Source organism: Anarrhichthys ocellatus, unplaced genomic scaffold (assembly GCF_004355925.1).
Source record: "Anarrhichthys ocellatus isolate YVR2014 unplaced genomic scaffold, GSC_Weel_1.0 scaffold18, whole genome shotgun sequence".
NCBI lineage: Eukaryota > Metazoa > Chordata > Actinopteri > Perciformes > Anarhichadidae > Anarrhichthys > Anarrhichthys ocellatus.
In genome coordinates this window covers 426,670-454,183 of record NW_022280048.1, presented here as the reverse complement: position 1 = coordinate 454,183, position 27,514 = coordinate 426,670, and the positions used below count along the sequence as shown (strand labels likewise).

Here is a 27,514-nt window from a genome sequence, read left to right as displayed (position 1 = left end):
TATTATATGTACATTCTTGTATTTTATTTATTGAAATTGCTTCCCAACAGCAATCAATAATTTAAATGTTCCGACAAAAAAAAAAAAAATCCAGTAAGGGCTGTGGCTGCCGAGTGAGATGATTGACAGGTTCTGTCTACTTGAGTTGCGCGCACTCTACGCGCGCACTCTACCCGCGCACTCATTGCGCGTCACCGGAGTCTTCAACTCGCTGCCAGTTTGACAGCTGAGAGTACCACGTGAGTACTAACAATAGCCACGTGAGTACTAAAGATAGCCAAGTGAGTACTAACAATAGCCATGTGCGTTGTTTACATTTATTATTATATGTAAATGTTCAAAATGATAAGTTTGGAGGAGTGTCCTTGGAGGGGGCTGATGGACCGGCTGCCAGTGTTGCATTTTATTTTGCATTGGCAACATTGTTCTTGTAATTGAACTGAACTACCGCTAATGGTCTCAAAGTCGAGTGTAACGGAGCCCCCCAGTGCTGTGTGCTCAGCCCCTTCCTGTTCTCGCTCTACACCCACGACTGCCACCCCAAACATGAAGAGAACTCTGTGGTGAAGTTTGCCAACTACTGCTCAGCGTCAGTAAACTCAAGGAGCTGATTGTTGATTTTAGTAAAAAAAGGAGGTGAAGAGGCACAACCCCAGTCTACATCAATGGAGCTGAGGTGAAGCAAGTTAGCAGCATCACAAACAACCTGACCTGGTCCTCACACATCTCCATCCTGGTGAAGAAATCTCATAAACGGTTGTATTTCTTAAGGACACCTAAGAAGGCAAAATTCCTGTGCTAAGTTCTTGTCAACTTTTACAGAGGAGCAATAGAAAGCCTCCTGACTGCAAACATTACAAACTGAAGTGGGATGTGCACGGCCCAGGACGGGAGGGCTCCACAACTTCAATTTAATAAGCTGCACTTTTTTTCAGAGCCACCTGTCAAGCCCACAGGAGGTGAGTGTGTGATTCCGGGTCCATAGGTTTTCAGGTAAGTATACTTTTAAATGTATTGATGTCACTCATCTATGTAAAATATCATTATACCAAAATGTGTGGGCACTTCAGGATTAGTAAATTGTTGGCCTTGGCCACTGTCTTAAATTATAAAGAATAGCCTTCGAAAAAAAAAAAATATATATATATATATATACATTTTTACCAAGGTGATTCAATGGTAGTGATTTAACATTAGTCATTTGAATTTACACTTCTCTTTATTAAATTGTACATTTATATGTTCACTGCTCAGTATGTGGGCGGAAACATTTCAACAGAAAATACAAAAAAGCATTCTCTTAAATACTTGACCCATGCAGTGTAGCTGGTATAAAGTGCCATGTGTTTCACAGCTTCTGGACAAAGTTGACACCGGAGCCCAACCGATACATTGGCCGACCAATTTTTACCGGCATCATCACAGATGTTGGCTGATAAGTAAAGATAAACTGTAGCACTAAAATGCAAAAGATATGACTTGAGGTAATTTAGAAACGGTGTTTCCATTACGTAGTCTGTCCACCAGAGCGCACTAACAAACGTTATGGAATTATATGAATCCTTATCAAAAATGCTTGTTTCTGTTGTGTCTTATATTAATGAATAACTACCGGCCAATGCACTGCAATTTAATTAATATCGACCTCTGAAATGTCAATATGGGTATCAACTAAATCTAGTTTTGTCGGGTCTTGTTGAAACAACATAAATACTGGTTCACAGAGCAATATGAGGCAAATGTAATGTGCTCGGCAGTTTTCATCAAGCAGCACACAAATATGAACTGCTAAATGTCCCATATGAATCCCACTGTTATGCCTCCGCAGGTTCTCCGCGTATTAATGCTCCACACACCTTTTTAAGAAACGTTCACTTCTCTCCCAGTTGTTTGAAAACGCACAAAATGTCTTCATAAATAGTTTTCTCCCTCAAAAATGTGCTGCGCAGTCAGAGAAAAGAGCTGTCCTCTGTAGATCTGTCCCACAGCACTCTGCATGTCCTCCTGGTCCTGTTGGAATGGCGTAGCAGCACGTCTTTGACCTGTAGCGGCTGTAAGGGCTCGTCCTCGGCTTTGGGTTGTCCTGAGGGGTTACTGCATTCATAGGTTTCAGGCCCATTCTCGCCTGGGTCCATGCTCGTCGACCTGTAACAAGTCAGGCCATGTGTGTGTTGCTCTTCGTCCGAATGGCTTTCAGGTAGGCCATTTTGGGTTTGGTTCTGAGCGAGGTGATTAGGCTCCATGTGGTTGTTCGCATCGTCCGAACGTCGCGTGGGGTCGGAGCTCTGTCTTTGTGGCTGTGAGATGTGGGTTTGTTCATGTGAATCCAGGGTCTTGTCCAGGTTGTGAGACTGGTTTTGATGGTTGTGCTTCTGCCAGAAGGCTCTGCGGTGCTGCTCTAACTCAGACAGCAGAGGCAGGCCGATGTCCAGGTGCATCAGCAGGTTCTCAAGCCACTCCTGCAGCTTCGAAAAAGAAGGACTGGAAGACAAAGAGTTGCAGTGATTTGAGGCTGTAGAGCTTCACATGCTCTACTGCAATAATGCATTGATTGAATATGTAGCGGACTATTCGTGCAGTCATACCGTTGATCAGCGTCCATGTCACAGCAGAGGACAGCCAGAGGCAGGAAGGCCGGGGGGCAGCGTGGAGGGTGGTACTGCTGCAGGAAGCCGGCTACATTTAGCCCGAAGTCATTGGACCGGGGAAGGTAGTCAGGGTCAGCATTCACTCGACCTATAATCTATAGAGAGACAGAGATTCGGACTCTGCTTTAAAACTGATAAGATGCTTGATCAATAAAAATAAGTGTGGATAATATAGGGCTGGGCAATATATTGGTATGTTATCGATAACGTGATATGAGACTAGATATCGTCTTAGATTTTGGACGTCATATAAATATTGGTTGTGAAGGCTGCATTACAGTAAAGTGATATCATTTTCTGAATTGACCAAACTGTTCTAGCTGTTACATTATTTAATAACGATATAGAGGTATTTGGTGAAAAAAAGAAATCATGACATTTGATTTTATCCGCCCCGCCCGAGGATAATACAGGTTTATTTGTTTTGACATCTATAGAACATTTTAACACTTTTAGGATTACTATTCTTTGCCCAGATTCTTACCTCACATATCATGATACCAAAGGAGAAGACGTCCACCCGCTCGTCATAGCTTTTCCCTGAGAGGTGCAGAGGAAAGATTGGAAAATATGAGCCACATCTTTACTGGCCCATGGTGGAGACGTAGAGATCACGTTTTCACTGTATTCATATTAAACCTGCAACTAGACCTCAGAATCATTTCAGGTCACACACTTACCATTTATTTGCATATTTTGTTATCTTGCATTACTTCTGGCATCAAGAGGCAAGCTGAGGTTAGTCTGTTCCGCTTCGAAACATCACTGAGAGTAATTTATACTTTTTTTCTAGGGTTAGGGTTAGGGTTAGTCTTACTCCTACGCTGTGAGGTCTCACATGAATCTAAAGTCCTTTACTCGTAATCAGAAGTATTGTACCTGTGCCATTTGCCATATTTTAGCTGGTATAAATAAGGTAATGAGGCTTACAATGATTTTTCACAAGCGTCTCCTCTGTTATAGAATTAGGAAAATGTAGTCCAGGGCCTCCAGGCTACCAAAGATGTTGGAATTAGTTACATCATACTCTTTACCTTCACTACAAACAAGCCTCTGTGCGATTGGTTCAGGTTCAGACATTGCTATAACCGATGGCCTGGAACCTTGTGCACTCACCGTGGATCATCTCAGGGGCCATCCAGTAGGGGTTTCCTACCACGGTGTAGCGCTTCCTCCGGTCAGGCCTGCGGAGCTCTGACAGTGTCCCCTTCGCAGGCCGTTCCATCGAGGATGTTGTGGTCTGATTCCTCTCCTTTATTATCAGCCTGGCTAGTCCGAAGTCTGCCACCACCACAGTCTGGTTCTGAGAGAGAGAGAGAGAGAGAGGTATCAATCATGTATGCAACAAGGATTAAGCATTAAGTGGAAACTATACAGTAGGAAGAGTTTGATCATTTAAGTTTTAGATTTATAATTTGAAAACAATGAAATACAGACGCTAGCTTCAGTTGGGAGCTGGTGTTAATGTTTACAACATTTGAATGATATTGAAATTTTAAAACTGAAACTTTAACGAACAAAAGTTCCATATAGGTTTAATATTTAAGAAATAAACATTCAAATAACTATAAGTCAGTTTATTTCCCCAGGTGTCATAATGATGACCTGTTTGGTGGATTGACTCTGCTGTTTAAACAGATTTAATAGACTTGGATTTGGATCCAAAATGAAGCTGGCTATCCAAAGCTAACCCTAGTTTTGTTTGTTCACAGTAAGTTTACAATTTTATGAAATATGAAGCAATCAACATATTGATGAAACACCTCAACACTGTGGGGAAATAGTCATTCGTGATGGGTTTGTGTATCCTACGGTGAAGCTATCTGATGTTAGCTGATGTGTGTGATGGAACCGCTTGTTTACCTCTCTGACCAGGCAGTTGTGTGAATTTAAGTCTCGGTGGATAACATTCATGGAGTGCAGATATGCCTTAGAAGGAGAGATGTTATATACATTAGGGGAAGTTGGTACTATAGGATCAAATAAAGATGTTGGATATTAACCTTGAAAGACTCACCATTCCAGCTGCGATGTCTTTGGCATAACCCACTCTTGTACTCCAGGAGAAATCCTCATCCTACGAGAAGCAGAGTGTGATCAACATACTGTGCCCATGTGCTCTGACAGTCCTTCTGGAGTTTTAACATACCATTTTTACGATGGTCTCTCGGAGAGTTCCTCCCTGGATGTATTCAGAGACAAAGTTTATTCGTTTGTCTTTATAAAACAGTCCAATGAACTTGAGGACATTGGGATGGTCCAGACAGCGCATCACCTTCACCTGTACAGATAGAGAGGAAGAGTGGTTGAACAAATGCTTCACGTCATTGCAGCAGCAGGGAAATAGCTCACAGGTAAGAAACTGACCGAGTAACCCTCTGGATGATGTAAGATGGGGTTAAAACTGTGCTAGTGAAAAATACAGCTTTCTTACCAACTTAAAACCTAAAGTGGGCTCCCATAGTGAAGAGCACTTATCTTAACTTAGACCTGTTCATTCTTTAGTAGAACCCTAAATACAAATGACCACCAGCAGGGTTGGTAGGACAGGTTAACTTCCTGCTCTAATAACCATTTACCTCCTTTAAGAAAGTCTTGTGGGTCTCTTCGTCGAAACGTATCAACTCTTTCATCACCATCACCTCCCCTGTCTCCTGATGCGTCACCTTGATAACAACAGGTTAATCACAAGGCTGATTAAAATCATTCGTACAGAATAACTGCCGACTAGGTGTAGAGTCGTGAAGAATGGAGGGAAATGTAACTGCGGTACCTTGACAGCCTGTCCAAAGAAGCCCTTGCCAAGCACTTCTCCGTGGATGAGGTCTGAAGGTCTGAAGATGCGATGGGTTCGATCTCCGGCGTCCGCACGGAGAGACTCTGAGCGAACCATGTCTCTCCTTTGAGATAACAACGACAGTGCCCCGGAGGACAGAGGACACTTATCGATACTACAGCTGCGCCTGAGAAAGAAAAGAAAGACTCAGACAGAGAGAAAGAGAAGAGTAAGAAAGCAAAGTAAGCCGAGAGTCAGCACTTACAGAATATGTCTGGATCGCATTCCCATGGTCCCCTGGTGCTGAGGAGGGGAGAGGCTCATGCTCATTGGTCCATCGGTCTCCTCCCCTGGACTGGGCTCTTCCTCCAGACTTTGGAGTTTGTGGGTCGAAGAAACTTTGTCCCGGACACAAAGGTCGGGACAGCTGATGTCATCCTGGGGATCGTTTGAGAGGAGGAGTTCAACGGGAGGCTGCGGGTTGTGTTCGATGGTCAGCTGCAGTGGTCGGCTTGTATCCTGGATCACACAGTTTATCTAGAGGAAAGCATATCGTATTGACCTTTGGTGACGTATTAGTTTTTCCGGTTTAATTGTTAAGTTTTTTTTTTTTTGTGGATGTTATGGCTCGGTGGAATCGGTGGGTAGTTTGCGGCCTACCTCGTCTGGGGTGATGTTGTGGACAGGGATGCCGTTGACTTCAAGTACTCGGTCCCCATTGTGGACAGAGGACAGCAGGTCAGGGCTGAGGGCAGCTGTGTCTAACCTGAGGGAGACAGTCAGTGAGTTAACGGGTGCAGGAAAGGTGGGCGAAGACAAAACGAGCCTGGGTTGTTGGCTCTGACTAAATGCAAAGTCCACTCTTGGCTCGGATTCAGAGACTCACCCTGTCACAGTGACAAGAGGGCCTTTCTCTTGGCTGAGGTCAGTGGTGAGAGTCAGGGCTCGTGGGCCACCTGCACGGGGAGGGAGAGACACCAGCGCCACCATGTGGGGACTCTTGGCGAGTGGCGAAGATGACCTCGCTGCTGAAACTACACCCTGACAGAAACAGTGGCCGCTGCAGAACGGACAAATCAAGAGATGGAATAAAGGGCACTCATCAGAATCATACATCTTTACATAGTTTACCAAAAATGATACCCTTACTTTTTCATAGATTGTTTTGGAGGCTTAGAAAATTCAGCAAAGAACTTTAATTTCTTTCCTTTCAGCTTCAAACTCACCAGTAGAGTTTTGTGCGTTCGATGAGCGTGTAGTTGTCTCCATCTCCAATGAACATTTCACAGCTCATACAAGTGAAGCATTCAGGGTGGTACTTTTGCTCTCCGGCAACCTGTTTAGGCAGTGTGGTAAAACACAATGCAGAAGCCAATGTCATAATATTGTTTGATACAGAAGATGATAGTTTGGTGGGGTAGGGACCAAATGCAGCTCTGAAACATAAAGAGTCATTTCTATGCATTCCTGCAAAAGGGCATTGTAGTGTCAGGATGTTTTCAGAGGATATCCTCCAGTGTGACTGTTGAAAGACGAAATGCATTTACTTTCATACCAGGAAGAAACCAAGACACAGGAAGGCTTTGAATTTATCAATAGTTGGCGTATCATGCTAAGATCCTGTATTTCTTGTTACAGAGATTAATGCCGTACTTCTACCTGTGAATATTACGTAATACACATAATATTTGTATGGCCACGTCTCAGTTGGAACAAATGGAGGCTTTCAATGATCAATAAAGCAGCTATTTTTAAACCAGCACACCAACTATCAATCAATTTGTTATTGGCTGAGTACAACATGTTTTGGAGCGAGTAAGCTGAAAAACAGAGAGGAGGATGATATGCTAGGAGGCTTTGGCTTGGGACTGTTGGTTTGGTCTTTAACTGCAATGTCGTGACTAATTATAATGAAATGTTTGTAAGCATCACAGAAATAGGAAAGGTCTGGTTCTAAAATGAGTTATCGTGGTACCATAATGAGTCCTGTGGCGATGGTCTCTTTGCAGCCGTGGCAGTGCTCTCCATAGCGGGCCCAGTAGTGCTTCTTACAGTAGAGCTGTGCCTCTCTCTCATAGTACCAGTGAGACAGGATGCAGCCACATTCACAACACCTGGAGAGAAGTGTGAAGCAGGGAAGAGAGAGAATAGGATGTGGAAACAAGAGAAAATGGAGATTTAGAGCGGATGTAAGATGATTCTTCAGAGGTGTGTCGGAGCAAAGTAACATGAGCCACATCAGTGATGGAACACGTGAGACTCGCGAGGATAGTCAACCTCTGAGATCGTCACACACGGGGTCAGGTGCAACACTTTCAGGCCAGTTGGACCGTTATCGTCACTGTCACCGATACGCATCTCCTTTCCTCTCTTGACTTCTTTGACCCCATGCTTGTGTTGAATGACAATGTGATTCTTTTATTAGTCACAAAGTTGAGCTTAAAATACAGTTAATGTCACAACGGGGATTGTGTTGAAATGTTGCATGATACAGCGCCTTGCAAAAGTATTCACCCCCCCCCCTTGGTGTCTTTCCTATTTTGGAATTAAAATGGATTTTTAGTGAAAATAGTGAAAAAGCAAAATGAAACAAAAAACAAACAAACTGATAACTGGTGCGTGCTAATGAAGGCCCTAAATACGATTGGGTGCTACCACTTACCTTCAAAGGTCACATAATTAATTAATTACAGTCCACCTGTGTGCAATCTAAGTGTCACATGATCTAAGACAGCACCATTAGATACATTATAACAAAATGGAAAGCATCTAGCACCACAGCAAACCTACCGAATGAGGACCATACTCAGGGACCAGGCAGGCAGGACATTAATCAGAGAGGCGTCAAAGAGACCAAAGAAAACCCTGAAGGAGCTGGAAAGCTCCACAGAGGAGATTGGAGTCTCTGTTCATAGGGACACTTTAAGCCGTGCACTCCACAGAGATGGGCTTAATGGAAGAGTGGCCAGAAAAAAAACATTGTTTGAAGAAAAAAATAAGAAATACGTGTGTGGAGTTCGCCAAAAAGTATGTGGGAGACTCCAAATGTGTTATCTTATTGTTTTTTTTCTCGTTTAAAGCCCAGCTCTGTGGAGATTACGGCTTAGGCAGGTTGGTTGTGGTGCCATATTCTTTCCATTTTGTAATAAAGGATTTAATGGTGCTCCTTTAGATCATGTGACAGTCTAAGTGTGGAATGATGTGTCCCATGACTTTATTTAAATAATTATGTGACTTTTTAAGGTAATTGGTAACATTAGACCGTATTTAGGGGCTTCATAGCAAAGACGATTAATACATAAGCACGCACCACTTTTCAAGGTTGTTTTTTTCATTTCACTTCAACGTTCACTGTTTTGTGTCGATCCATTATATAAAATCTAGATAAAAATCCATCGCCAAGTGGCTGAATACTTTTGTAAGGCAGCGTACACTGTGACAGAGAACACATTCAGCCAGATGCCAAACTAATACTGCTTCTTACAAAAGGAATGTCACATGTCTTCACTCCAAGGGCACACCCACTCAAAGATTGCAAAAGAGAGCGAAACAAAGTGAAAACATTGCCGCAGTTTAAAAAGCTATTGTTGCTTGAATGCATCACAGCATGTTCACTTTCAGTCCTTTAAAAACTGAAAACAGAAACTCCCCGTGGCATCCTGCGCTGAAGCTGAATGAAGAATAATACCTATACACAACAAAAACCTGCTTCCTTATCTCTTCAATGCAACCGCCTCAGTGGGAAGTGACTTCCTGGACAGAGTACAGCCCCATGTTTCCTCTCTCCCAGCCTCAACTGTAAATGCCATGCTGTCCTCACAATAGAGAATGAAAAGGTTGCCTTTCTATTGAGAATAAAAGTTGGAGAGTTTCCTCTCATGTACAGTGACGACGTTTCACTGTGATCAATCGTGTTATTTTATTTAGTCGTCTTACATCTTGGAACACAACTTAAAGTGGTGAAAAGCATGATCCTGTACATCTACTACTAACTTCCGTGCTCATCAGTAATTGATGTGGTTTTGTATTGCGCTTGTCGGAGGCTACGTCAGTGTCACTATAGTGACGACTACACCCAGTTCTCTTTCTTCTCAGAAACGCTTGTTGCTCCTGATGGAAATGTCACATCACACATCACTTCTTCTGGTAGAGATTGTAAATACTTTATTTAACCGGGAATAGGATCAATTTTAAGTTGTTTGTTAATACAGACAACAGCATGGTCATGTATGATTACTTGATATTGAACTTTAGGTTCACTGCTGCAGCTCATACTCAGCAGGACTTGAGTAAAGTTAAAGAGTTTCTACTAATATCAGATACTAGGTTTGCTGGGGAAACAGTGCACTGTGGGAAGTTCAGTTAGAGATCTATTACACCTGACTCCGAATTATTGCGGAGGAAATAATAAAGTAATAAAACCTCATCAGACAGTTGTGGGTTTTTTTTTTTTCGACCCTCTGTCTTTGTTCTTCTGCTGGCATCGGATGTGGAGCCTCCCAGCTTCCACCTCAACATCTGGTCATTTATCCTCCTCTCTGTTTCCTACTGCCACCCATCTCCTCACATTACTCTGTTTGACAGTAATACCTTCACCTGGCTTGTGCTGCGTCTTACGCTTATCTTTAGCCATTCATAAATCTCCCGAGATATGTTCCTGTGTCACTAATAGCGCCAGCACCTGTTGTACATACAACAAACATGTTGTGATGTCAGGACATTAACGCAGGTCAAATGTTAAGAATCTGATGACGTATTTTCCTGCTAGGGTTTCCTCCATGTTCTGTCTGTGTCGCTCTGCTGGATTTCCTTTAAATAACTGGAGATATTAAGAAGTAATGTTTGGGTGTTACAGGGATATTGTCTCAATGGTGTTATGTATGCAGTATTATGCATGCATCTTTTGATATAGACCTGAGGAAGAGGAGGTAGAACAAACAGATCCACAAAAACAAACAACATTTTTTTAGTTATGGATTGTATGGTAGGCTGCGTGGATACCTAGCAAGGCAACATATTTGCTTGTTATTGTTTTGGTTTCATTACTCATAGTTGATGTGAAAGTAGACAGAATATAGAAGCAACACAGGTTACTCATGTGTCTCTTTGTCACAGCAAAGTTGTTTTTGAGGAAGTATCGCAGATGTTGAAGTACAATTTGCTGAGGTATTCTGTGTTTCACTTTTGCTCACGCTTTCACACTCTTTCTCTTCTTTCTCTCACTGGCACAAACACATCGCAGCAAATTGATGGCAGTCTCTCTTACCGTCCTTTCATCCCTCTCCGAAACCTTTGGTCCCGTCGTGACATTCTGCCCCGTCAGTTCGCCGATAGACAGCTCTCTCTCAGAAACAATCCGCCCAGTTACAAACGGAGCTTTATAGTTGCATGTGGTCATTTATTCTGTGGCAGTAGGCGTTGTCTTTTTCTTTTCTTTTTTACTCTCTCTGTCTCTCTCTCTCTCTCTCTCTCTCTCTCCATGCGCTCAGAGGCTTCCTGTGCATCGGAGTTCACTCTCTAATGAGCAGAGGAGCTGTGTGAGAAAAAGCTCTGACCTACTGACACCAGCTGGCCAGTCTCCCTCTGCTGGCTGCCAAGAAATAGACATATCCCAGTATAGAAGTTGTGCTCCACCATCCCTCTCCTGTTACTCCCAGTATGTAGACCTCTGCACGATACAGTTACGCTCCTTGGCGGAGTCCACAGAGTGTGGAGCTAGATGGGGGTTTATATGAGTTCAGTGTGTTTTTCCCAGAAGTGGTGAGCTTGTGTGTGTTTTGAAACGATTTCTGTTCCCATCAGTGCCGACGTAATCTCTTTATGAATGCTCCAATTACTGCACTGCCCTGATCCTACAGTAAAGCACTCTATTCATTACACACAACCAACAAAAAGGGAGAATTCAGTTAATTAGGGGAAGAAAAACAATACTGTATGATACCCTCAGATTATGCACCTGAGTGTGGCTCTGCTGCTGTTGATTTGGCTTTAAAACGATAAGATGTCAGAGGAATGAACAAACAAAAATGACACCGCTGTAGATTTATTATTTTGTCTTTTGTTTCAAAGTACATTTTCTAGAATGAGTCCAGTTTAGATTACATCTCCAGACTGTAATTCATAATAGTAGTATTCCTGCAAACTGAAAGACAGACTGTGTGTGTGTCTTCTATGGTTTATTCGTCGTTGTTTATCTTGTTTATGCTCATTTCTTTTGGGACTCATTGGTCTATGCTGTAGACTACTTAATACGCTGTAGTGTGCACTATTAGCTGAGTCACGTTGTCGCCATAATGAAGACAGCAGTTGAATGTTGCTCTATCTTTGGCCATAGCTTGTTGTTTAGCCTTACTTGTGGTTATCACACAGCCACGGCACACAGAATATGCAGCTTCCTCCTTTTACCTTCTGCCTAAACCCTCCTGACTGTTTCACATATTTGTGCATGGGCGACATGTCAATTATTCCAGCTGCTTTAAAATGACAATAACCTGAAACAACTGTCATTGGTCATTTCTTTATTTCAGAGAGCATTGTCTGAAAGTGTACAAAAGTGCATCATTTTCTTCATGGGAACACAGATGTTAAAAACACATGTTGAGTTACATGGTAGAGACAGATGCAAGAGCAATAACACTTTTTATCCAAATGACATCACAGACGACAATGTGATTTAACACAATGTAGAAAACAAAGCATTTATATTAACCCATACTAGTACACAAGTTTTAAAAACCGTTAAAACAAACACACACGCACACACACACAAAATAACTAAAATATTTAAAGGTGTATTAATGCACTTGAATTTGTAAAATGAGACTAAATAGATAACGCAATCAGCTTTTTCTGCTTTTTGTCAGCATAACTTAAAAAGACGAGCAAACGTGAACAATTTCCCAACAGTGTTAAAGGAGGTAACAAAATACAAACAGTAACCAACGCTCCTCAGATAGTATTTCAATGGCTTCTAATCATATTACTTAACATTTAGTTTGAATTATTACCTCAACAGCAAATGTAAAAGCCAAATCATATTATCATAACAAATACCTCCTTTTGATAATATAAAGGTATCCATGTCAACAAAAAGTTTACACTAATAGCAATTAGTGTTATGTAGCTATAAAACGATGCAGAATCTCATAAGTGTAAACAGCTGAGGACCTTCAGCCTCCACATTTGCCGAAGTTGCTGAGGCCTGAGCACAACACAGACTGCTTCAGGGTCAGATAATGACCAGTCAAAACACCACCTTCACAGTTCCCCCAAAACAGCAGCCGTCTGTTTCTTTGTCCGTACAGATTATCCAAGTGTTTGCACTTTGAAGTAAAAGCTCAAAACAGTGAATTAATGAAACAAAAATGACACTCTGCAGATCAAAGGAAAACCAAGTCTAACTGGGTAAAAGTATGCCCTCGGAGAATGTTTTTTTTTTTTGACATTGTGTCAGCATGCAGACAGGTCTGAAGGAGCTGCCCTGAGGGAGTCCTTGGTGTCAGTCTTCACCCATTGGATCTATGGTGACATTTGCAAAGGAACACAAATTGTGTTCAACAACAATAAACAAAAACTGTATTATAGTACAGCTTGGCCTCACAATTTAAGAAGAAATCTTGGTCCTTTTTATTTCAGTGGTGCTCAGCCTGGTAGTCGGGATCCCCAGAGAGTCACAAGGTATTTCAAGAGGGGGATATTGCTATTCCAAGTACAAACAATTGCATCCCCTTTTAGACTTGTGGTTTTTACTGTGTAATGGTAAACATTTTAAATTATTTTACCAAAGTTTTAAATTGCCAACGCAGCAGCCTGCAACAAAGGAATTGCCTTGTTTCAAGGAATCACAACACTACCAGGTTGAGAACCAGTGCTCTTTTTGAAAGAGACGCTTGTATCAAATCAAAGCAAATGAAAAGTGTAACGTGGAATGTGTTGAAGCTCTAGCTTCTATGGCAGGTAAGACATTTACAATCTGGGATCATGCAGTAGCACCACTGTTGTTTTGATGAGGTCACTTCCTGTCTGTTGGCCTCTCACTTCCTCCTTTGACCACAGTATTTACCCTGACAGCCAGCACCTAAGTATCAGAGCAGAGAAAATCCTTATTTTCTTGACATACAATAAATACAGCCTATTGTATGGATAAAAACTACACTGTAAAACATGAAAACACAAGTTCCCTTGATGTCTTAAAGATGTGTGAGTTGGGATATACAACAAGCATTATAGTCAGAATTGCGTCCCAGTGACGTTCTCTCGGTTAGAGCGCTCAGTTTTTAATAATAACTACATAGTTCCTGTATTTGTGGCTGTAAGGCTGTGGCAATTCTTAAGCAAGTCATTTCTCTGAAAACCATGTTTGTACCTGAATTAGGTGGGAAATTGCACGAGAAGCTTCTACTGGCTTTGTTGAATTCTTAGTGTATAGGGATCATTACTGAAGTGGATCGTAACTTATCTCAAGTTACAACACATAAAGTTAGAAGAACTCCTGGAATGGGTCTGACTAGAACATTTTAGTTGACTCACAAAATTCCAGTAAAATCTTTTCCAGTGTATAGATCCGGCTTACTGCAAAGCAATACAATGTGTTATTGTTTTTTTTTGTTTTTTTTTTACCTCTGTAGCCCCCAGCTCCCAGAAACGCCTGCATGGCTGCATATTTGGCTGCCTTCTGTGCCATGGCTGAAGAACATGAAAGCAAAAAGGAAAGTTATTCTGCAGACATACACAGGCTCTCTATAAAAATACCCAGCTGTAGAGATTTTAAAAGCATACACAACAATATTTACACCTCAAAAATTAAAAATGTATTATGGTAATAAAAGTACAGAAATCCAGATGTCCAGAAGAAATGTTCTCTCTTTTGTGCTTAGGATACAAAAACAACCTCTAAACTAATATTTAAAGATTTCCTTTAAGAAACAAGGAATGAATGGGTGATTGTCATGTCATGTAGATCTTCATGTGAGCTGGACGTATGTGTGTTAAGAGACTGAAGTTAATTAGAGCATGCCTGTCCCAGGCCCAGCGAGTTTTCTTACATTTTTGTCCTGCCCCCGTGTATCCTAGAAAACAACAACAGGAAAGACAGATTCATCATGAACAATTGATAATCTTTACAATGGTCCCATTTGTTATCTCAGCAGTGACATTAATGAAAATATGCCAAAACAAATATTCACCACGCAAGGCCGGACACACAGGATGAAAGCATTTCCTGTTTATTACTTTTGTGTCCATGTAACTTTTTGGTACTTTCAAGCTTTAACAATATTATTCATTTTAAATCCATACAAAGAATGTGCTGTGTGTCAAAGAGAGAGAGAGAGAGTTAAAGTGTGACAAAGTTACCTGGATAGTTTCCACCAGCCACTCCACCGTAGCCAGGGCCAACACCCCCTGCTGGAACAATGACCACATTACAACCTGCATCACTACGCACTTCTGTACCAGCAGTCAGGCATAGGATTTACTGTGCAGTGGTCTGTATTTTGTGAATGCATGTGGTTTCAAATCTCAAAATGTGAAATGCAAATGTTCATAGTCCTGACCTGGTAAGCCGCCCGCGCCTCCTCCTAATCCCTGACCTGTTCCAGCAGGACCTCCTGCTCCTCCTGTTCCTCCTGTTGCACTACCTGGACAGTTAGTGATAAAGACTATACATGAATAGCAGGTAGCATAATGGTTAAGTAAGTTTATTATCTTAGCACAGTAAATATGAAAACAAAGCAACATGTGAATAAACATGGAAAAAGATGGAGACAGAAGAGGTTTACAGTCCAGTGTTATCATGCAAGAAAGACATATGGAAACAATGGTTTTATTTCTTTGTTCTAAAACAATTATCAGAGCTTTTTCATGAAATGTTTATTTATTCTCAAAAGAGAATTTTACCTGGTCCATAGCCAGTTCCACCCAACGACGAGCCGTAACCTGATATAGGAGGCTTCCTTTTTCCTAGTGCTTGGCCACCAGGTCCATATCCACCGACGCCACCGGGTCTAAAACCCCCTGGCCCAGTTCCAGCACCTCCTGGGCCAAAGCCACCAGTTCCAGCACCTCCAGGCCCATAACCAAAAGGGGCTGTTCCAGTTCCAGTTGGACCATACCCTCCTGGGCCATAGCCACCAGGTCCAGCTCCAACTCCCCCAGGAACACTTCCTGTACCTCCTCCTAATCCTCCTGCTGGGAAAGTGTTTAAATATATAAGTACAACGATATAGTACATAAATGTATACAAAGATAATTACCATCCCTGATTCGAGCCCGAACCTCACCTGGTCCATACCCAGCTCCTCCATAACCTGGAAAAAATGAATGAGAATGGTCAAACAATGTTCTGCTAATTACTTTTCATTTAAAACAATCAAATAGGTGTCTCCATCAGTACAATGAATGTCTTAATATTGCCTGCCTCATCGTTTTAATGGTATGATCATTACTTACCAGATTTGGAAGGTTTTCGTTTTCCTAATCCTTGGCCCCCTTGTCCAAAACCACCTCCTGTGCCAGCACCGCCTGGTCCAAAGCCTCCAGTGCCAGCACCACCTGGTCCGACACCACCCGTTCCTGTCCCAGCACCGCCTGGTCCGAAGCCTCCAGTGCCAGCACCGCCTGGTCCGAAACCCCCCGTTCCTGTCCCAGCACCGCCTGGTCCGAAGCCTCCAGTGCCAGCACCACCTGGTCCGAAACCACCCGTTCCTGTCCCAGCACCGCCTGGTCCGAAGCCTCCAGTGCCAGCACCACCTGGTCCGAAGCCTCCTGTGCCAGCACCGCCTGGTCTAAAACCACCTGTTCCTGTGCCAGCACCGCCTGGTCCGAAGCCTCCTGTGCCAGGACCGCCTGGTCCGAACCCACCTGTTCCTGTGCTAGCACCGCCTGGTCCGAAGCCTCCTGTGCCAGCACCGCCTGGTCCGAAATCACCCGTTCCTGTGCCAGCACCCCCTGGTCCGAAGCCTCCTGTGCCAGCACCGCCTGGTCCGAAGCCTCCTGTTCCTGTGCCAGCACCGCCTGGTCCAAAGCCTCCTGTGCCAGCACCGCCTGGTCCGAAACCACCCATTCCTGTGCCAGCACCGCCTGGTCCGAAACCACCTGTTCCTGTGCCAGCACCACCTGGTCCAACGCCCCCAGGCCCATATCGGCCAGGTCCAGTACCTGTTCCACCAGGTCCAATTCCTGCACCTAGAAAACCGGCATAAGTTCTTGACTTTTGCAGTCATTTTCAGTTTTAGTTTAGTTGCTGCACCTGCTTAGGAGTAGAAGCTTTTTAACTTGCCAGCCAAAGCATTGCTTTACTTTAAAGCAAGTAGAAGAAGTACTGCTTCATACAGCTAATTCAGCTGAATGATAACATACACAGTTCACCACAACACGGCACCACAAAAGTATCTATGTATGTACCAATACTTTTTCTTTGCTGCATTTCAAACAGAACTTCTACAAATGAGCAGTGTGAAAGACTTGCTTTTATTTGCAATGATAAGGTAGATATGGTATGTTTTCATGTACAGAGGAAAACACTAAACCATCTCTACATTTTACAGATAAATAAGTTTCTCACCTTGCCCATAGCCTGCTCCACCCAGTGATGAGGATCCATAGCCTGTCAGAAGGAGTTCACAGTCTGAACATGTTTTAAAACATTATACATGATTAAATGTTGTCAGTGTTATAATAAATGACCATTGTACCTGATTTGGGTGGCTTTCTTGTCCCCAGTCCTTGACCTCCAGCAGTATAAACACCAGGAATGACCCCTGCTCCACCTGGTCCATAACCACCTGGCCTGGTCCCTGCACCACCCAGTCCTGTCCCGGCAGTGCTAGGCCCGTATCCACCTGGTCCAGTGCCACCAGGTCCATAACCACCTGGCCTGGTCCCTGCACCCCCCAGTCCTGTCCCGGCAGTGCTAGGCCCGTATCCACCTGGTCCAGTGCTACCAGGTCCATAACCACCAGCCCCGCCAGGTCCAACTCCACCTGGTCCAGACCCATACCCACCAGGCCCAACGCCAGTACCACCAGCTCCTGCCCCATAACCTAAAAACAAATAGTGGTTCAGTTTCAGTTCTCTGTTTAAATGTTTGCATCTGCACTCTGTGTATGTGTCAATTCTTATCATACGTTTTGGTGCTTTGCCAGTGCCGGTGCCCAGACCTGGACCTGTGCCATATCTTGAACCTGGATAACAGAGCAGATAAGATAATTTGACCAATGTTTCAATTGCATGCTATTAAGATGAGATGTGTTATTTTGATAGAATTCAACTTAATTATTAAAATTGAGTCACACTGTATAACATTCTCATAAATGCCAACTTACCACCAGGAGCCACACCACCACCATATCCCCCCAATCCACTGCCGACTCCACCGGGGCCTGCTCCTACTCCTCCTCCTAAACCTCCAGCAACAGCTCCAGCCCCTCCAACTCCAAGGGTTCCAGCTCCCCCAGGGCCACCACCAGTGCCTCTGCTTCCTGTCTTGCCTCCATAGCCTCCAGGTCCAACTCCATATCCCCCAGGCCCAGCACCATAGCCACCTGGGCCAGCCCCGTAACCTCCGGGTCCTGCACCATAACCTCCGGGTCCTGCACCATAACCTCCGGGTCCTGCACCATAGCCTCCGGGTCCTGCACCATAACCTCCGGGTCCTGCACCATAGCCTCCGGGTCCTGCCCCGTAACCTCCGGGTCCTGCCCCGTAACCCCCGGGTCTTGTACCATAGCCACCAGGACCAGCTCCATAACCGCCAGGCCCAACCCGACCCCGGCCTCCTGCTCCAAGAGTCCCATATACTGATAGGAAGATAAAAACATTTAATGTATTATGTAGCTTCTTTCATTGCTCTCTTCCTTATTTAAGAGAGGATAACATAGTTTACAGGGTTGTTTTTGTTCACCTTTGCCTGATTTTCCTGCTCCTTGTCCTACTCCAGCTCCAGTCGGGTAACGTATGCCTGAAGGAGATAAAGATAGAGATACTGCAGTTCAGATATGTTTGGGGCATCTGTTTGCTGTAACTTAGATGGTAAGGATAGTGTTACCTCCACCTGGTAAAACTCCACCAGCACCATAGCCTATGATGGATAATGTATAAACATCATTGTTATAAAGGCATTAAGGTTTGGGATGAATACACAAACATTCAAAGAACATGGTAGCAGCTCACTTTTTCCAGGTTTGAGGGCTCCTATTCCTACTCCACCAGCCCCAGGTACCAAGCCGGCTCCTCCAGGACCACCTCCTGCCACCCCACCTACTCCACCAGGTCCAACACCTATGCCTCCTGCTACAGTCCCATCAGGTCCGTATGCAACATTAAAAAGATAGACAAATATAATATATCTTTTTCTTGAGTATGTGCATTTTTGTGTTACAAAACTGTGTGTTAGTCATTTTTTAGTGGCTAGATTGGAAGTTTAATATAGAGTGGTGGATATTGGATGGTGGTAGATGTAGTGGAGTGTACATTCAGATGGCAGAAATGGTACCTGTGGGCGGTTTGGGTGTTCCTCCAACTCCACCAGCTGCACCTTCTGGTCCAACTCCAGTGCCAGTAGCAGGACTGTCTCCTCTTCCCACTCCTGTTACGCCCCCTGAAACACCACCTGCTGCTCCTGCACTGGTAGGACTCCCTCCTGCTCCTCCCGGTCCTCCCCCTGTGCCTCCTGTACCACCTCTCTCTCCATCAGGACCTCCCTCTCCATCTCCTTCACCTGGCGTGTCCCCTCGGGGGACGCCTGCAGACAGAACACCGGTGAGTTTTCTTTATTTTAATCACCATTAGCTTCCACAAAGTCCAAACAACAACAAGCCTGGTGAATGTTCAACAGATTTTGATAGATTATACAGTATATTGCTTTGTCATCTACCATTGATAATTTACTGTTCGGTAATAGGTAAGCACTATGAGTAGTTATCCTGAAACTTGAGTGGTACATTTTTTTTAAGGGTGAATTGGATTTTATTTCATTCACCTGGGGGTTTGAGAGGTTTGGCTCCAGGTAATGTTCCACTTGAGAGATCACCACCAGCACCTGCAAAATGATACAGTGAAATGTATTATTCCTTGATTTCAGCTACAAGATCTCTGCTGAGAGGAAGTAGAAACTGTGGAGGCAATTAAAAATCTCAGAAACACAAGTAGGAATCACAGTTGGAAGGTATAAGGCGAAGAAATGCTCTGCACTGTATGTACGTGTCTTCTCGACCCCTTCTAAGTTTTCCATTATTTAAATTATGTACGCATTTTAGAAATGTTAAACAGCATCAATGTAAAAATGTATCTAGCAATTATTCAAAATGGATAATCTGTGTCGGCAGGAATGTTTAATTTTGAAATATTCCTGGATCCTGGTAGTTTTTTTCTATACCTCAAAGTTCAGAAGTAATGAGTGAAAACTTAAAGCACTTTATAAATGGCCACATGATGGCACTGTCCACAAGAAAAACTAAGAAACACGATCCTTTGCCTTCCACCAGATTTAATTAAAATTGATATAAAATCTGCATTATGGTTTTTTGGATGTCCGGCTGACTAACAGTTGCACTCAGAAGACAGAAATAGATGAACATGCAGTGTTTGCAGACAAATGTGCAGAAACTCTGTCTGTGAAATAAACACTGACCTGGAACATCTGTCCCATTGAGTCCTGTTTTATAAAGATGATTAAAAAAATAACACATTTTCGTTAATACTGCTTCTGAAACACGCCTGAATGAATTAGTAGCAGATCAAATCAACACCTTAACTTACACATATATTTATTTTGAATTTGTTTAATAAATGGCCTAAGTACCTGGCTTTGCTCCAATGATGGGGATTCCTGTTCCACCCAAGCTATCTCCATCATATCCTGCACCCACTGGTCTGCCAGCTACACCAGTACCTCCTGTTTAAATACACACACACACACACACACACACATTTATTGTAGCATCCTGTTTTGTTCCTTAGTTTTCACAGGTGTTTGCTATGTAGCCTGTGGGCCATCTTGTGTACAGTATACCCATCATATTATTTCATCTTTGGCCCTGCGTTTTAGTGTTTGTGATAATTGTTGTCATGTAGGCCCACAATCTGTGCATCATTTTAAGGTAATAAATTACAGGTTCTCAAGACTCCTGCAAGTTTAAACACACCTTCTCCTCCAGAACTTCCAGACCCCTCTATCACACTGCCAGCCCCACCATCACCTAGAATAAGGTTAAAATATCAATAGTAGCTTTGGAAAAGCGTGTGAACTGAATAAATCAAACAAAGACAATGGCAGAATCATTTTTAGATAAGCCAGTTTTCTCTTTCTTTATCCTCTAATTTGGAAGCTCCCCTACATCACTGTCTTTTCCATCCCATTTAGACATATTGTATATTAAAACTAATGTACGGGATACCCTCTGAGTGTTGTGGTAATATGTGATGTGAATATGTTTACTGTGTAGATACCTTCTGATGCTGGAGCTGGTGTGCCTCCTGTGGTTCCAGGTCCTGCTCCTGATCCACCAGACATAGTTTATCACACATAGATCATCGGATTAATTATTGATAATCAATTGTAACCAAAATGTGTATTCCTAATCCTCAAAACATAAGCTTACCACTGGGTCCAGCTGTTGTCCCTGCACTGCTGCTTGTGTGTGTGCCATTCACTGAAACACCAATGCCGGTCCCTGTACCAGATCCTGCAGGGCCAGTCCCTGTACCAGATCCTGCAGGGCCAGTCCCTGTACCAGATCCTACAGTGCCAGTCCCTGTACCAGGTCCTGTAGTGCCAGTCCCTGTGCCAGATCCTACAGTGCCAGTCCCTGTACCAGGTCCTGTAGTGCCAGTCCCTGTGCCAGATCCTGCAGTGCCAGTCCCTGCTCCTGCCCCAGGTACCACTCCACCAGGTTGCCCTACAGTTTGTAAAAGAGATAACTTGGTAGATTCAAAAGAGGTGCTCTTGTTTTCTAAACCAGCTCTATTCCTGAGTTCAAACCACTATATAATATACACATGATGTTCTACTTTACAGTCTTGTCAAAGTACACCGTACCGTACTTAGCAGCTTTGGATCCTGCTGTGCCATAGCCTGAGGATCACAACAAATAACAGGTGGTTTAAGTATTGACAACTAAAACTACTATAAAGCACAGCGATTAAAACACATTTGTACAGATGAGATAAGCAGTTAAAGATTACCGTTAGAGTTACTGACTAGTGCTAGTTACAAGATCACTTTCCTGACTGAGAATTCTGGTGATCTAAATTAACTTTCCAAACAAACTATTTTTTGGGGAATTAAAGCAAAAAATGTAACCTTGCACAAACATTGTCACCCTTCATTTGCAGCTAAGATAGTGTGATCAACTAATATAAACATTTTACACCATAACACATTGCTGCTTTTTAGCAGCATAATATCGATATGTCATCGTCGAGCAGGCTGAATAGCAGGTTGTAGACTGAAGTAAATGTAACAGTTTTATTATTTTACCGTACTGCAACATACTGATGGGCTATGAGATGTTGACTTTGAAACTGTCCCTGTCCTCCAACCTATCTACTCATATTTCCAGCATATCCAGTCTAGTTTGAGACTGGAGGAGCATTTGTAATAAAAGAAATGACGGAGCATTATTGTCATTCCAATATTTCAATATATTACTATTAGCTATACTTTTTAATTGCATTTCTGTTACCATGAACAGTATGTGACCTGATTATTTGATGCCAGGTGTGGTAATATGCACTTATTGCTGCATTTCCTACTAACCACCAATAGAGGTCAATAAAGGAATAGTTCATACTTATATGTGATCTAAACTTCAAACATGATTCAGATCTTAACACTGACAAAATGACATGTTACTACACACTAATGAAAACCAACCTAGACCTCCAGTGCTAGTTCCAAAGCCTCCTGGTCCATATCCACCTATACAATTACACAAGATAAAAGGTGGAGCATGAAAAACTCCATCAAGAGACGTTGGAGAGACAAAAATACCAGCAAACAGAAAGAAGAATCAGCACAACCAGAAATAATAAATAAATCTCTCCCGCTCTCAGCTTACAATGCTCGAGGTCATCATACTTAAACAACTCACCACCTCGTCCTGCTCCACCTCCAAGAACCCCACCAGCACCAAAACCACCTTGACCTACATCAGGATCATATGAAAATTATTTAGCTTTTTAATGGAATTTGGATGAAAACATCCATCTTCATGTTTTAAGAAACAAAAAAAGGATATTTTGATACCGTATTTAGCAGGTTTTGATCCAGCTCCATAGCCTGTAAATATCAGAAATCATTTAGGCAAGTTAGGATTTAGCTTAGTTTGAGTTTGGCAAGATTTGGCAAAATTAAAATTCCCTCTGAACCTGTTCCATATCCAGCCCCTGGTCCTGCACCATAGCCTCCACCTGGTCCGTAACCTGTCCCAGGCACAGGTCCAACTCCAGGCCCATATCCACCAGGTCCATATCCTGTTCTTCCTACTGTTCCTCCACCAGGAAGCCCTAGGAAAGTGTGAGGAGTTTAGCTCAAATAAAGGCTTTTGAATGTATTGAGTCTTAACCTGTTGAACTCTAGGCCTATTTCTTTTTTTTATTTAACAATGACTACAACTAAGAAAAGAAACAGCAGAGGCAAGTGTAGAATGTAAAAGCTTCTGTAATTGGGGAGTTAATTCATGTACGTGTGTATCATTTCTAATCTGTGTCTCTGTTGGTTTCATACACTTCTGAGGAACTGTGAGAATGTTGTTCTTCTCTTCATACCTCCAGCAGTGCCGGGTCCAAAGCCACCTGGTCCACCTCCCGTTCCAACACCATAAGCAGGTATTGCGCCGGTCCCCAGTCCTGCTCCAGGTCCACCACCAGTTGTTAGTCCACCACCTTGTCCTGGGACCCCACCACCAACTCCTCCTGCACCAAGGCCACCTCCGGGCAGACCTGCAGACAGCAGCATTTTATTAGAAAATATAGATGAACCCGAAAGCACTTTATAGTCTATTGACAAACAACAAGCTGTTTGCATGGTTGTTATAGCTGGAACTAATATATGTATAATTGATAACCTTAATAATCACTGTCTATATAAGTCCAATTGGATACTAATATCATTGATACTTTTTTTTTCTGTTGATACATATTACATCAAATTACAGATTTACTGTAAAGACCAAAAGGCCAGTTTGTGATAAACAGATAAATCTGCATTTAGTAAATCATTTTTCAAAAGTTGTTTCTTACCATATTTGCGGGCTTTGGCTCCAGCATAACCTACAAAATGCAGACACATCAAGGTATTTTAAGAAAATGATGTTAACCAGTGGATCGATTTGAATGTAGACATGCCTTCTTATTTTATCTTTCATTCTCATCTTTCATCCTACCTCCAGGTACAAAGCCAGCACCACCTGGTCCATAGCCTCTTCCAGCACCACCTGGTCCATAGCCTGTGCCAGCACCACCTGGTCCTACTCCTCCTGGTCCATAGCCAGTACCAGCACCACCTGGTCCGTAGCCTGTTCCAGCACCACCTTGTCCTACTCCTCCACCTGGTCCATAGCCTGTACCAGCACCACCTGGTCCGTAGCCTGTTCCAGCACCACCTGGTCCTACTCCTCCTGGTCCGTAGCCAGTACCAGCACCACCAGGTCCAACTCCTCCACCTGGTCCATAGCCTGTACCAGCACCACCTGGTCCTACTCCTCCTGGTCCGTAGCCTGTACCAGCACCACCTGGTCCATAGCCTGTGCCAGCACCACCTGGTCCTACTCCTCCTGGTCCATAGCCAGTACCAGCACCACCAGGCCCAACACCTCCACCTGGTCCATAGCCAGTACCACCTGGTACTACTCTTCCTGGTCCATAGCCGGTACCAGCACCACCAGGTCCAACTCCTCCACCTGGTCCATAGCCAGTACCAGCACCACCAGGTCCAACTCCTCCACCTGGTCCATAGCCTGTACCACCAGCACCACCAGGTCCAACTCCACCGGGTCCATAGCCAGTACCAGCACCACCAGGCCTGACTGCTCCTGTACTTGGTCCCAGACCTCCAAGTGCTCCACTTAACATGCCTATAAGCAGAACAGTCATGTTTTATTTGTTCTGATATTCTTTGTTAAAAACAAATACTGATACAGTTGAATGCAGTTTTCAATTATATAATTCTTACCATATTTACGAGCTTTGGCACTGGCATCATACCCTGAAACACAAATACAGTAATTAATAATTTGTCTTTGCTAATGCAATACAGTCTGTTGAAGTTTTCAGATTGCAACTGAATACCCTCTGCCCACTTCTCCCTTTCCAAGATTGTGGTAACGTGAGCTGCTAACTATTGTATAAATATGAAGGTGCAACACGGTGGACTCTGTGAAGATGACCTGCTCTCTATGTGGATATGAAGGGCCCATTCTAAGCTAACAAAAACCCAACAATTTTTAGTTTCAGGTGATTATACAGTAACGAAAAGTAGTTATGAATAGGTATGAATGGTTCTCCCAAAATGCTATACACTGTACCTTAAAGCCTTCACTGCTAATAGTGTCTTAAGCCACTGTTGCATAACTATAGGCTACATTTTCCAAAAACAAACAATCTACTGTTTCACCATTACCTCCAGGTCCTGTTCCTGCTCCTCCTAATCCAGTTCCTGTTCCACCTGGACCGTACCCGGTTCTACCTGGCCCATAACCCCCTCCCCCAGGGCCAGTGCCAGCACCACCAGGACCATAACCAAGACCACCCGACCCAGTGCCGGCACCAGCTGGACCAAAACCAACCCCAGAGCCAGGTCCAACTCCCGTGCCGAGTCCAACTCCTCCTCCCGGTCCTCCGCCTCCAAGTCCTCCAGCTGCACCAGTGCCTGCACCGCCAGGACCAAAACCGTAGCCACCACCCAGCCCACCAGTCCCCCCTCCTGTGCCAAGACCAACACCAGCTCCTCCACCTTGTCCTCCCCTTCCAAGGCCTCCAGCAGTACCAGTGCCAGCACCACCCGGCAGACCTGGAGAGATACAAGATATTTTGAGTGTGTCTCACCTATCGACTAAAGGAGGTTATTAAATGCACACACTACATATGTCAAATTCATCAAAAGTAATTCATCAAAATAAATTGCAAATATGCATCACCATATTTCCGTGCTTTGGCTGAGCCAGGACCATAACCTATGGAATAAAAAATGTTAAAGTCAACAGAAACACAAAAAATTTGCAAATATAAAAGCTTCTGGCTACTCCAGGTCCACTTCCTGTTCCAACTCCACCTCCAAATCCAGGAACAGCTCCAGGTCCACCTCCTGTTCCAACACCTCCAAATCCAGGTCCAACTCCACCTCCAAATCCAGGTCCACCTCCTGTTCCAACTCCACCTCCAAATCCAGGTCCACCTCCTGTTCCAACTCCACCTCCCAATCCAGGTGTGGCTCCCGCTGCTCCTCCTGGGAGTCTTCCAGCCCCAACCCCGAAAGCACCTCCTTGACCAAGTCCACCTCCTCCAGCTCCAGCTCCACCTTGTCACAAAAGTAAACAGATGAGCTCACAAAAATGTAGCTACCAAGTATTTAATCATTAGATAATGCTTATTTCTGCAACACATTGTATTATTATGTAACCGTCACGTGTTGTACACAAGATTGAAACCTCAGCTAAAGTGTCTTTACCATATTTAGCTGCAATTTTGGCTGGATTCTTTGATTTGCCCGCCCCTGTAATTGGAAAAAGTTAGTTATTTTATGTTTCTGCCTTAACATTTATTTTTGAAGTTATATAACTCTACAATCAGCGGCAGAATGCACTGCATTGCTCGGTCCTATGTACCTGTCTTTGGTGTTATGAGAGGGTAACCGCGAAAAACTCCAGGCAACGGCTGTCCACGACCATCTAAGGTGAGAAATACACCACAGAGATGCTCATCCTGTGAAGTACTCAATTGCAGCCTGGGATAATATTTCTTATTAGAATCTTTTAGTTTTGAAGTTCAAGTAATGCATCTGCTTTTAGTATAATATAGTTTCTCAGTTCAGAAATTTGACACTTACTGCTTGCTCCTCCCGGTCCAGCACCCCCCTGACCGAGCACCCCGGCCCCTGCAAAGAATAAGGTAATAGTCTTTGTTTTCAAGCATGTCTGCTAAAATGTGATGTCCCAAGATGAATTAACATAGAGTGCATTCACACACCAGTCTGAGGCCCAAGTCCAGATCCTGTGGCCACTCCAGGGAGAACACCACGGCCTCCAAAACCTAGCCAAGGAAGGTGAGAAGAGAATCTGTTGTAACTTTTTCTGTAAAAACACAGAAATATATATTGTATTGTTTAATATTTTTAAGTTTGTTATATGTTGCTTCTCTTACAACATACCTTGGCCTGGAACATATCCACCTTGATAGAGTCCAGGCACCCCGACTCCTGTGTCACAGCATATGAAGTTTTAGAACATTACCCCCAAACATTCAGTGTTTCTGGTTGATCTGAACTGAACTGATGTTGCACATCCTTTAATAACAAAGGGATTTCTTTTATTTACCCGGAACTTGTTTTGATGCTTTACTACCGCTCTTTCCTCCAGGTCCTACCCCAGCCGTGCCCGTCTGTGGCAGCGTAGGAACTGAAACAGGAATGAAGTTTGCAAAATATAACTTTTACACAGAACTGAAATAGCAAACAGCATATTTTATTCACATAGTCATTTTTAGAATAACCTTTTTGAAACTTAATGTAACTTGAAAGTTACATTAAGTTACAAGAAAGAAACAATTTAGAAGACACTTAATAATGTATGTTTTATACTTACTTGAAATACGCTTTTCTGCTGAAATAAAATATATCTCATTGTCTTAATTAATGTTAATATATGTGCTTACAGTACTGAATTGCATTTAATCTTTAGTAATTTTCATGTGAAACTTTTTTTTTTTAATTGCAGAATAAATATATGTACAGTATGTGTCTTTGTATACAGTATAGCATAAAGTAAATCATATTTTTACCTCCTCCTGGCACAGCGGCTCCACCAGGACCAACTCCTCCTGCACCGCCTGGTCCATACCCTGCACCGCCCGGCCCAACTCCTGCACCGCCCGGTCC

The 27,514-nt window shown here is 43.3% G+C and overlaps 1 protein-coding gene and 1 long non-coding RNA gene across 3 annotated transcripts; both read right to left on the bottom strand.

The window, feature by feature from the left end:
- Nucleotides 1–1,200: 1,200 nt before the first annotated feature.
- On the bottom strand, nt 1,201–10,927 carry LOC116389048 (LIM domain kinase 1-like). 2 transcript variants are annotated; one of them, XM_031857441.1, is made up of 15 exons: nt 10,691–10,927; nt 7,400–7,538; nt 6,651–6,760; nt 6,311–6,484; nt 6,085–6,190; nt 5,690–5,961; nt 5,422–5,611; nt 5,228–5,314; nt 4,798–4,929; nt 4,666–4,725; nt 4,512–4,577; nt 3,765–3,951; nt 3,133–3,188; nt 2,586–2,743; nt 1,201–2,481 (listed from the first exon to the last, which is right to left on the bottom strand). In XM_031857441.1, the coding sequence occupies exons 1-15, from the start codon at nt 10,732–10,734 to the stop codon at nt 1,950–1,952; spliced, it is 2,313 nt and encodes a 770-aa protein (XP_031713301.1). In that variant the 5' UTR covers nt 10,735–10,927; the 3' UTR covers nt 1,201–1,949. The 2 variants fall into 2 exon arrangements, with proteins under 2 accessions (XP_031713301.1, XP_031713300.1); XM_031857440.1 differs by lacking the exon at nt 10,691–10,927 and having other exon boundaries at nt 7,400–7,959.
- A 4,102-nt stretch (nt 10,928–15,029) lies between these two features.
- On the bottom strand, nt 15,030–15,927 carry LOC116388756 (uncharacterized). The gene is made up of 4 exons (XR_004213082.1): nt 15,874–15,927; nt 15,705–15,731; nt 15,322–15,612; nt 15,030–15,062 (listed from the first exon to the last, which is right to left on the bottom strand). It is a non-coding gene; the product is annotated as an uncharacterized LOC116388756 (long non-coding RNA).
- Between the last annotated feature and the right edge of the window lie 11,587 nt (nt 15,928–27,514).

Coding starts and splice junctions, on each gene's coding strand:
- LOC116389048 (XM_031857440.1), bottom strand. CDS start 7,663: ATGTGGCTCATGTTACTTTGCTCCGACACACCTCTGAAGAATCATCTT. Junction 6,761..7,399: donor TCGCCACAGGACTCATTATG/GTACCACGATAA, acceptor CTGCCTAAACAG/GTTGCCGGAGAGCAAAAGTA. Junction 3,952..4,511: donor ACAACTGCCTGGTCAGAGAG/GTAAACAAGCGG, acceptor TCTCTCTCTCAG/AACCAGACTGTGGTGGTGGC.